This window comes from Larimichthys crocea, chromosome XXIII (genome assembly GCF_000972845.2).
Source record: "Larimichthys crocea isolate SSNF chromosome XXIII, L_crocea_2.0, whole genome shotgun sequence".
Classification (NCBI taxonomy): domain Eukaryota; kingdom Metazoa; phylum Chordata; class Actinopteri; family Sciaenidae; genus Larimichthys; species Larimichthys crocea.
Genome location: NC_040033.1, coordinates 5,973,565 through 5,984,146, shown reverse-complemented (window position 1 = coordinate 5,984,146; position 10,582 = coordinate 5,973,565). Strand labels below are relative to the sequence as shown.

Below are 10,582 nucleotides of genomic sequence, written 5' to 3'. Positions count from 1 at the left end.
ATGTATTTTAATACCATGATGGAAAAAATGTTAGTGCTATTTCAGATTTTTAACTAAAACATTTCTTGTTAAACTTGTTAAATACTTTAAAACATATAATAAATAAATGAAGTATTAAACTGAAGCCATTTAATTTAAGTTAATTATGTATTTTATGTGGGTGGAGCCCAGTAATAACAATGGTGTATTCATATTTTAAGTTATGTAATATTGATTACCCCATGACCTTTGAACTGCAAAGTAATAATTAACAGTGAGTTGGAAACATTTATCGACTTCTGCAAAGCATTTGGATGAAGAGAACTGCTCTCCTAACATGAACCTGAAAGTGATCATAGGCGTAGTTGCTGCTGTTGCTGCTGTAACGATTATTGTTGGAGTTACACTGGGAGTGGTGCTGAATCAACCATCATGGGGGTTCAGAGAAGAATTCATGGAAAGATGTGAGGAGTTCACGGAAGGAAACAAGTAAGACTTTGTACTCTGAAAAGTGTTCATGCTGTCTTTACCTGGACACTTTGGAAACTTTGCAGGTTTGGCATAATAAGTTTAATTTTACCTCGTAAGAATCACTGGGCTTTATTTTTTCTATCAATAACCTGTTGGTTTTATTACGTGGGAAATGGGAGGGATGTCAAACTGCACCTTTAGACCTACAGCTAAACTTTTCAGATAATATATTCTTTCATTTATTTTTCAGAACCGGCTGTGAACAAATACTGGGTGTCTTTGAACAAGCCTACGTAGGGAAGCCAAGCTGTGATGTTCCTCTGTCAGCCTATGACCCCTTGATGACAACGGTCCCCTTCACCCATTCATGCAACAAAGTAAACATCATGCTCTTGCACCTCATCAAAAAGAGCAGATGACAATAATACATTTAACAATGTGATGTTTTTGGTTAGACAATGTTTTGGAGTGAAACCAAAGATCTGGTCCACGAGTACACAAGTAGGAATAAGGATTGTTTCACCCTGGAAAACACTCTGTTGGGACATTGCCTGGATGGACAGACATGGTGTGGAAAGGAAGGCAGCGATGGTAAGATTCCTCAGGTGATGACTTAGTTCAATTTAGGTTTCTAGATTATGTGAAATTGCAGTAACAAACACTGTACTCTCCTTAATCTGTGTGTGTTCTTCTAGAAACCTTCACTTCTGGCTGCCCTGGGTGGGAAGACTGTGTGAACAGCCCTGTTAGGTCATTTTGGAACAGAGCTTCTGCTGGAGTAAATGTCCAACAAGAAATCCCTGGTTTCGGCAATAAATACAACAGTCGTCTGTCAACTGTAGTATCTTTCTTGGGCTTTTCTCACTGTGGTGGGATCTGTAGTCCAAAATTAATCTATACATGTCTTTACCATCACGTCTTCATGTAGTTTGCAGATCATGCCTGTGGAGTAGCCTCAGTAATGCTGAATGGATCACTGGAAAAACCATTCGATCCCACCAGGTCAGCACAACACTTGCTTTTTTTGTCTTCTTTCAGGCCTTTGGATGTCTTAATATTTGCTTTATATCTTAGATTTAAAAAATGGATGTTTGAATTTGAATGCTGCCTCTTCTAAATGCTGTTTTTTTTTATTTCTGCGGCAGTGTATTTGCAGAGTTTGAGCTAAAGAGACTCAGAGCCCCTATAGTGACGCGTCTGAATGTGATTCTGGTCATTGGAGAGAAGTATGTGTTGTTTTATCATCATGTTTTTGCCACATTTGATCTATAACAGTCATTTTCTGAGCATGTTCTGCACAGTATCCCTGTTCAATGAATGTAATGTTAAAACAAAATGATGATAAGTTCTCACACATTGATTGTTTTGGTGTAAACACAGAAACTAAAGCTTTTTCCCCTGTGTTCCTCTGATTTAGGTCAAATTGTAACAGTCCAAATATATACGTGGACTTAAGGAATGCACTGGATCCAAATGTTGAATGTATTTGCAAGGAAGTACAAAAGTAAGTACAGCACATTGTTATGATGAAACTTTTCCTGAGCTTGACCATGATCTTTCTTTAACCGTAACTAAGCAGCTTTAGTTACTCTAAACTACAGCAATCATAGAAGAAGTAGATCAGCTTCCTTTTCTTTTTGTCTCTTGTTGCAGATCTCAGATCGACAAGTGCTCCCCTGTTCAAAATATGGGCTGTGCAGCATGTTTGTTGAAGACGATTGACTAAAATGTCAGATTACAACATCAAACATGACGCAGAAAGCAGCTTTTAAACTATCTGTCCATTTGTACCCTGTGTGTTTGACCTGAAATATCAAAATGATCTCACTGCAAATTAAACTAGTACATTCTTATTGTCAGCTTTTGTATTTTTAACCGAACATAAATCAAATGTCACGTCCTGCTTTTGGATCTCACTTTTTACTTGGTTGCAAAATTTGAAATATGTTTCAAATCAAATGTTCAAATATGTTTGAGTTGTAAAATGTGATAATTAAATGATTGTGAAATGATTGCTGGTGTGCAAAATAACACATCATGCAGCTGTTTGCAACTGTTCTGAAATGCATGAGGGCAACTAATGGGCAGCTATCGAGTGTACTTGTGCAATAAACCATCTGAGCAAAAGTGAAAGCATTGTTTGGTTTGTCTGGTTTAAGCAAGAAAACACGAAGTGATAGCTGATCCTAAATAAATTCATCTTCGGTGTAATTTGAGGAGCTTTGAGGCTCTTCACTCAAACTACACAAACTCCTACTTGACATTTAAGACGTGCACACTTAGCCGATCATCTTAGTTGTGTTTGCATTTTTGCTTTCTCTTTTGATTCACGTGAAACCTCTCTAGAAGGTACCAAGGTACGTATGTAAATGCACAAAACCACTAAACCGCTGAACAGGATCGAAAGTGCTCTTTAAAAAAAGTCACACCTGCTTTTATATTTTTAGGTGCATGCCACAAAATGTCTTATCTCTTATGTATGTGTGATCTGGAGGCGTTTGTGTATGGTGTCAGACAGGAACATGTAGAGTGTGCGCGCAGCTGAACCTTTCAGTGACACTGATGTGGCAGGAAGAAGGAGGCTCTGTAATAACCTACTCTTTCCTTTCTAGTGACTTGTTGCTGTGTCACACGTACCGTAAACAGGCTTTGCCGGTGCTGGGAAGAGACGTCCGGGGTTCTCTCTGTACAGGTGTCGCATGAAGAATGTCCCCTCTGTGAAAACCACAACATGGGGTACTGTGACAAGTACGGTAAAGTCATAAAAGCAGTCACAGTTTTAGTCACTGCTGCTGCCACTAACACGACCACTAATCTTGAGACAATAACAAAGCGTTCATGTGCGTACAGTGAAGTCTTTTTTTGACGTTCACACTCATAAATCTATGAGTATATCTACGGGCTTTTAATTAAAGTACATTTAAGCAATTTCTAAAAATTTCCGCTAACCATTCAAGGGCAGTACTGACTGTCATTATCTAGAATTTACCCTAAATAATCAATATTTAACAAGAGGGTTAACCATAGCTTGTTAAAAGCTACAAAAGTTACATAGTTTTGTCACACATCTGCACACATCTGTGATATTAATTTTCATCTTCAGAGCGAACTTCAACTTTTCACACCACAAACCACTTCAGAAAATATTCATCTCTCCATGTACTACTACTGTGACAGTCCGATTAAAATCCAGCAGCGTAGACCGACCCCTGACAAGCTGCAGGCAGTTCATGCAGGAGGCAGGTTTATTCTTATTAAAAAAGATTGTAATCGTCGAATCCTGAACCACGGCTCATTTGAGGTTCTCCTGATCCACACTTCTCTTCCTAATATTTCCAGCTTGGAGCCACGATTCATTTGATCTCTGCTTACTATCTCACGTCACATTTTAACAACTCGTGACTGTTATGGAATTTTCTATCTTTGGTTACACGAGGTCACGTGTGGGCCTTGAGGTCCTCAGCAGTATTAGTTGTTTGGCTTTGGTTGAGAACAGTAGGTGCCAGTCTATCTCAACACTGTGGTGGCCAGGGTCGAAGAGACCTATTGCTGCCTTCATAGACATAATCTGCGTAATCAGACATCTGTGTCTCCAGACTAGAATATGCTGACAATAACACCTCCATGGGTAAAAACATTCTCTTTGACTAATTCTGGGCGTGTAGTATTTGTGGTGTTATCTTGGGGTTTAAAGTCGATCCACCAGGATGAGTTGGGCAGAATGTGAGACCGACTCAGGCACTTCTGATGAACTTTGAGAGTGTCTCTAATTCTCCTTGGCCAAGCGTCAATAAATAATACAGCATAAGACATCAGAGGCTCCTGAACACTTTCTTCCTTCCTGACCTCACCATTGACCTTTGACTTCAGCAATGTCTCCACAACAATCGGTATTTTGAATCACATTAGAGTGAGTTTAAATTCATTCAAAATGTTGTAGACGGTTTGATATGTTTTAAAATATTTTATTTTATTTCCAAGAAATAGAGAGATTCCTCCAAATACCACTACAGGAAATGCAAGTACCACCAGTGGTACTTGCACCACGGTTTAAGAACCAGTGAGCTAAGACTGTTCTTAGTGTGTGGGATTTTGTGTCTTTGCGTGGTGCGGTGGCTGTTTGAAACCCCCTCGCCTCACCTCCTCCTTTCAAGTGTGAAGGAGAAACTACCGTGGTTGCAAAAGAGCCAGTGTTCAGTTTGTCCATTCTGGGCTACGGTGGAAAAAAAAAGGTTCATTTTTAGATAACAAAAACATAAATATTCTTATTTTTAGATGATCATACACTAATTTAAAAAAAAACATAGGTATGCATATTATATTTTATATTTTGGACCTGGACCTTTAAACCTACAATCCACAAAAAACTGCCAGAGGGGAAAAGTACACAAAAATTGGAGTGACAAACAAATTTCCACCACTTAGTTTGTTAGAGAAGTCACTGTACTTTACAACAGCCTGGTTTGATAGCTACATAAATGCAGTGATTTGCAGTTCATAAAAAATGTTATTTTTGACTTTAAAAGAAGAGACCTCTGGGTGTTATGTGATATCCAAGAATACCAGCCAGAACCTTCCTGACATCTGCTAAACTGAATGGATGTGGAAGCTCCAACTTCAACAAAAAAATCCATCCTCAGTGCTGCAAGAAAAAGGATTTGGTGTGAACTGTCTCAGCAGGGGAATCACGTTGGGCACACACCAGGTGGGTTTAATGTAGTTTTGGAAGGAGATCCCCCAAAAGGAAGAAAGTGGTGGTCTTTTTTTTTTTTTTTTTACTAGAGGTTTCTGTGAGAATAAATGAGCAGCCTCGGGTCGGTACCGGTTACTGGAGGAGGAGCAGTGGCGTATTTTCCCCTCTCCTCCTTCCCTGAAACAACTCTGAGTCAACAGCTTTGAGAACAGCCCGTATGAAGATTGAGTAAGATGATAAGCCTGCGAGATGTGTGATTTTCCCACTGACTGCTCGAGGCACGTTACATGTTCATTTTTTTTTTTTTGTTTTGATAGTTTCGTCTTGACATTAATGTTTTAACGTTTCCGGCTTCCGCGAGTTCACACGACGTTAAACTGCAGGCTGCACACTGTAAGAAATGACGAGCTGTGCACCTAATAAATATATATGTTATATTATATATAAAAATACAAGCTTACATCTCACTTTAGTGGTATTTTATTTTGTAAATCTTGTTTTTACTTCAGTTTTACATGATTGATTGATTTGATAGTGCTCTTATTTTGAAAGAGCTCTCATGAAAATAATGACTTTTATAGAGATACATTTAGTCATAGTGTATAATTTGTGGTCGTTAAAATATATTTTTAAAAATATGGCTCCGAATATAGCCCCCTACTAGTAATAATGGAAGAATGGATTTTTTTTTTATATATTTTTAAATTTATTTTTATTTATTATTACATATTTAATTAAATGAATTAATGGGATATGCATTTTTATTTATTTAAATTTTTAATTTATTGATTAATTTATGTTTTGGCCCTGCGTATATTCCATATTTATGATTTTATATGAATATTTACACTGTATTATTAATGGCGAGTTTCCTGTTAAAACAACAATAAATAAAAAAATTAATAAAAGTAACGAAACTAAAACTGTCACGAGGAAATTATTTTAAAAAACTCATCAGTCAGCAGTGTTGCATTAAAAATCATAAAACATAAACGTGGGACTGAAAACCTCCCACGTATCAGTCAAACTCCCACGGCACGCTTCGTCTTTGTCATTTCTTGCAGTGTGCACGCAGATTTTTCTCTTACTCATCGATCTCATCATCGCTACCATAAGCACGGCGTTAATTACCGCTCGTGCTGCTGATCAACTAACTTGTACTTTCCTTTCCTTCAATAAACCTGCAGCCCTGTGACCGCACAGAGGGAATCCCGGCCTGTGATTGGACGACGCTGGTTTTGACACGTCACACCTGAGTATAATAACTAACGTGCGCAGCAGAGTCACAGCTTCATAGATCAGCACATGTGGAGGAGCACACAGGATACTAACATGGTGAGTTTAACATGTCTGCATATTTATGAAGTTATTTCAAAGGTTTGATTTTGAGGTGATGTTCCTGCTCAACAACAACAACAGATATGTACTCATGTTTGATGCCTGGAGGATAAACTCCATCTTCATCATGTCTGTTGTGAAGTTATGTGATATGCAGATGTTTCAGAGCCTCCATGTGCAGCATCAACACGTATTATCAGAGAATTTCAAGCATGCAGCAAGTCATTATTTTCATTTTTAGTGAATTATTTGTTTATTTCTGAGTGGTTGGGAGCTGAAGGTGTCACCTTCAAAATGCTCCCAATTGATTATAGGTCTTGCAGCTGATTTTTAACTCTATTTTCAGAGGGACTTTATGATTGTGTTCAATAGTGAGAGTGAAAACACAGAGGATGACAGTAAATGTGATACGCAACCAAAGTCCAGACGAGAACTGCGGATGTTGTGGTCTAGAGTCGACACCTTAACCCCTAGAGACCACCACAAGACCTCTGTATGACTGTATACTGTATTCCACGTAGTCTCATGCTAAAACACCATCATGCATTTTTGACGGTCCCTACATTTTATCGATTTATAGATTATCGATTTGAATTTATTTCACTGTTTTATTTATTATTATTATTGTTGTCAGTGTTTGCGTCTTTTGTCTTCAGGTCTTCGGGTTTGTTTCATTGCTAGTTTATGGATATTTATGATTCTTTTGCATTATTAATTATGTCTGGAAGGCCAGTTTCCATTTAAAACAATACAAATTAAGGCAAGAAAACTGAAGCTTTTAAAAGAAAGAAGTGTTTTTCTCATCGATTCATATCATATGAATGTTAAAAGTAAGATTTTAGTAAGATGTAATGTGTGCTCCTCTGTGTTTTGGCAGTCCGTACACGAAAACACGATGGACATACCACCTGTGGAGAGATCACAGGCCGGTGAAGCCGTCACCACAGACAGAAAACAGACCTACAGGCTGTATCCATCACTGCCGGACAAAGACAGGTGAGGCACGCCAGAACTTCCAACGATTTTCTATGATTCACTGACTCTACGAGTCAAAAAAAAAGCTAAATAATGTTTGTGTTAAAATGTTTTCAGATACGATGCTTTTGTGTCGGACGAGTCCTTTGGAGAAAAACCTCACGCGGCTGCAGTTCATCATCCAGGGAGTCTCTTTGGAGAGGTACTTAACAGACGCAACACTGGAAGATACATATGACAGAACAAAATTCACACCCATACTGTCACCGTCTGATTCCCTGACCGCAAGAAAGTGACTGTGTGCTTTGTGTTACGGGAAACAATCCAAAACAGAACTTCCAATAATGTGTAAAAGGAAGTCGGTGAATGCTGTTATGTTGCATAATTGTCCGTGTGCCACATTTTAATAGTTCCTCTTTTGTTCGCTTCAGTCGGAGGCGCCGGCTGCCAACAGTGACGTCAGAATGAAAGCACAGATACTTATCTTGGAGGAGCAAAGGCAAGAGGTGAGTACATTTCAGAACTGAGATTTATAATCATCCCAGAACACATGGACATTTCAGTACTTAAATGATCTTTCTCTTTTACTCAGCTTCTTTCTATTAATGAGAGATGGGCAAAAGAGTACCGAACCATGAAGCAGTACTACAAAGAGAAGGTAAGAGGGCGTTTGATTCATTCGTTTACCTAAATGTCATTTAAGTGTTTTGTGCCATGTTTCACCATGTGTTCTTTCTTTTGTGGCTCAGGTCCAAGATTTAAGAGCATTACTGCAGCATCCTAACTTTGAGGAGGACATGTGGGAAGAAAGAGAAAAGAACATCAGATTATATAATAAAGGCAAAGACGCAGAGAGCACATGGGTAAATGAAGCCGTATTTTAATTAATCAATAGATATTTATATTCATTATCGGATTAAATCTGTTAAATGTGTGTAATAATTTCATCCTCGTGTTAAAAATTCTCACAGACCAAAGACGTCGACGCGAGCGCTGAGTTACTAAGAGCAGTGAAGGAAGCGAAGGAGCTGCGAGAGCAGAACAGCACTCTGACCCGGAGAGGGCAACATCAACGCGAGGAGATCGGACGACTGAACAAGGTGAGTCATGATCGGGCTTTTCTTAATAGACCGAGGGAACATAAAAAAGTTTCCATCTCACAGTCGTGTGTGCATTCCCTGCAACAACAGTGGCATCATTGTTGCTTCGATGTGTTCGCACAGGCTCTAGAGGAGGCACTTCAGACCACACAACCTCTTGAAGTGAGCAGTGAAACACTACAGGATATCTGGAAACATCAGGTGAGCGTTGTTTATCATCGTATACGTCCAGTTAGATGAGAAGATCCATACTCTTGTGCCTGTGGACAAAATATGGACAAAAACTGAAGACTAAAAATGACATATTGTGGTTTTATGGGGGGTTATGTGCAGGACTATTTCTTAGTTGCCTGGTCAGTCAGGAGGTTACTGCTCTTGGCCAAGAAATAGTCCACCACAAAACTTCCCACAAAACCACAAATGATTGTTTTTGGACAGATTAAACAGATATTTTTTTTATCTTTAAACAGAGCCAGGCTAACTATTTCCCTCTGTTTTCAGTCTTTATGCTAAGCTAAGCTATCACAGAAACATGAAAGTTGTATCAACTTTTCGTCTAACTCTCGGCAAGGAAGAAAATAGGTGTATTCTTCCAAATGTCAAATGATTTCTTTAATGTGTTTGGCCAAATTCCCCATTTAAATCTTCATATTTATATTTATTTGTTTCCTTTCATCCTTTTTTTTTAGGCCGAAGTCTACAAGGAAGACTTTTTGAAGGAGCGCAAAGACAGGGAGAAGCTTAAAGAGAAGTATCTGGAACTGGAGAAGAAGTTTAGAAAAGTTTACAATGAGCTCCGTGTCCTCAAACCTCAGGTACAACATGCCATCTGAAGTGTTCATCTTCGGCCATATTCCCTACAATAAACATCAAGACTTTAACATAATGTCTCTGTTTTTTCCAGGTGACTCGGACTCGACCGCCGCAGCCTGTACTTGAATGCACCTGCACAATTCGAGCCAAATGTCCAAACTGGGAAGTCCGCCCAGTTCACCAGAACGACGTGCAGTTACAGAGACGTTACACTCTTGACAACAAACTTGTGAAATGAAGTGGCCTCCTCACTCTTTGTGTGATAATGTACATTGCACTTTGTGGAAGTCTCAGATCAGAGTTCGTCATTAGCAGGATGAGACTTTGCAGGCATGACATCCAGGAAGTGGACTCTCTTCTGTTTCAGTCCTCGGCCAACTGTCTGCTGGAGGTTCAACTTCAGGAAGCGTTCGTCATGGTTGTAAAGAGGTCGTTCCACCAGTCCGGGCTTGTTAGGTGACCTGTGGAGGAAGGACACACGCACACATAAAAACACTTTAACAGCCTGTGAAATAAAAACAAGAACCTCTAGTTTTAACACTTCCCAAGAGGAGAAAAGCAGCAAAGATCGAAATACAATACTCTACCCATTGCGTGCAAGGTTTGCTATGTGAGCCATTGTGAGCCAGTTCCTCCTCTTCTTGTGACACAGGCCCTTGGGGTGAAATCAATTATTGCACAGCCTTAACACTATTGACATTGATAATCTTAAACAAAAGTGCAAAATGAATGAGATCTTCCTGCTTCAAGTACCTGAAAACAAGACATCATCGTAGTGGTCCGCTTTGATGAAAGCGGGTCTTGTTCCGCTCGGACATAACTCGGGCACACCTGCATCTGTCAAGTCACACAAGTCACGATGCGACTACAAGGGCTCTAATTATTTCAAACTAACTAACTACGAAGTAGGCTCACCTCGGTGGTATGTTGATACTTTAAGTATAGGAAGAACAAGGACCAGGTCGCCAAGAATCTCAGTGAAAACATCTCGTATGTTCTCAGGAGAGTCATTCTGTTGCAGGTACTCATTCAGTATCAGTTCATTGGCACCTGAGGCCTGTCAGAGAGCAAATATGAAGGGTTTGGGGGGGGAGGAAAAAGTATATACGAACATTTATTTTTGCAGTATATTTATGAATGTTTAATGTAACTTGTCTGCACATATTATACCTGATTCTTGTTAATTTATCATGTGAATAAATCATTGAATGTA

The 10,582-nt window shown here is 39.1% G+C and overlaps 3 protein-coding genes across 3 annotated transcripts; 2 read left to right on the top strand and 1 right to left on the bottom strand.

The window, feature by feature from the left end:
- The first annotated feature begins 271 nt into the window (after window positions 1–271).
- Window positions 272–2,567, top strand: LOC104933803 (ADP-ribosyl cyclase/cyclic ADP-ribose hydrolase 1-like). The gene is made up of 8 exons (XM_019275150.2): window positions 272–468; window positions 701–827; window positions 906–1,041; window positions 1,146–1,228; window positions 1,379–1,452; window positions 1,596–1,676; window positions 1,868–1,954; window positions 2,104–2,567. Exons 1-8 carry the CDS (start codon window positions 317–319, stop codon window positions 2,174–2,176), a joined length of 813 nt encoding a protein of 270 aa, XP_019130695.2. The 5' UTR covers window positions 272–316; the 3' UTR covers window positions 2,177–2,567.
- A 3,757-nt stretch (window positions 2,568–6,324) lies between these two features.
- Window positions 6,325–10,582, top strand: LOC104933799 (TNFAIP3-interacting protein 1-like). Its single transcript, XM_019274783.2, has 10 exons — window positions 6,325–6,478; window positions 7,359–7,477; window positions 7,574–7,658; window positions 7,888–7,962; window positions 8,049–8,114; window positions 8,206–8,319; window positions 8,428–8,556; window positions 8,680–8,757; window positions 9,246–9,371; window positions 9,461–10,582. The coding sequence occupies exons 1-10, from the start codon at window positions 6,449–6,451 to the stop codon at window positions 9,605–9,607; spliced, it is 969 nt and encodes a 322-aa protein (XP_019130328.1). The 5' UTR covers window positions 6,325–6,448; the 3' UTR covers window positions 9,608–10,582.
- Window positions 9,628–10,429, bottom strand: LOC109142190 (liver carboxylesterase 2; the record flags this gene model as incomplete). The annotated part of the gene is made up of 2 exons (XM_027274414.1): window positions 9,628–9,950; window positions 10,269–10,429. Coding segments are annotated over 2 exons (447 nt in total), but the record flags the coding sequence as incomplete, so codon positions are not given.

Bases quoted from the DNA above. Each gene is read 5' to 3' on its own strand.
- LOC104933803 (XM_019275150.2), top strand. From the start codon at position 317: ATGAACCTGAAAGTGATCATAGGCGTAGTTGCTGCTGTTGCTGCTGTA. The intron at 1,042-1,145 runs GTAAGATTCCTC...GTGTTCTTCTAG, and splicing joins TGGAAAGGAAGGCAGCGATG to AAACCTTCACTTCTGGCTGC. The intron at 1,677-1,867 runs GTATGTGTTGTT...CCTCTGATTTAG, and splicing joins ATTCTGGTCATTGGAGAGAA to GTCAAATTGTAACAGTCCAA.
- LOC104933799 (XM_019274783.2), top strand. From the start codon at position 6,449: ATGTGGAGGAGCACACAGGATACTAACATG. The intron at 6,479-7,358 runs GTGAGTTTAACA...GTGTTTTGGCAG, and splicing joins GCACACAGGATACTAACATG to TCCGTACACGAAAACACGAT. The intron at 8,115-8,205 runs GTAAGAGGGCGT...TTTGTGGCTCAG, and splicing joins AGCAGTACTACAAAGAGAAG to GTCCAAGATTTAAGAGCATT.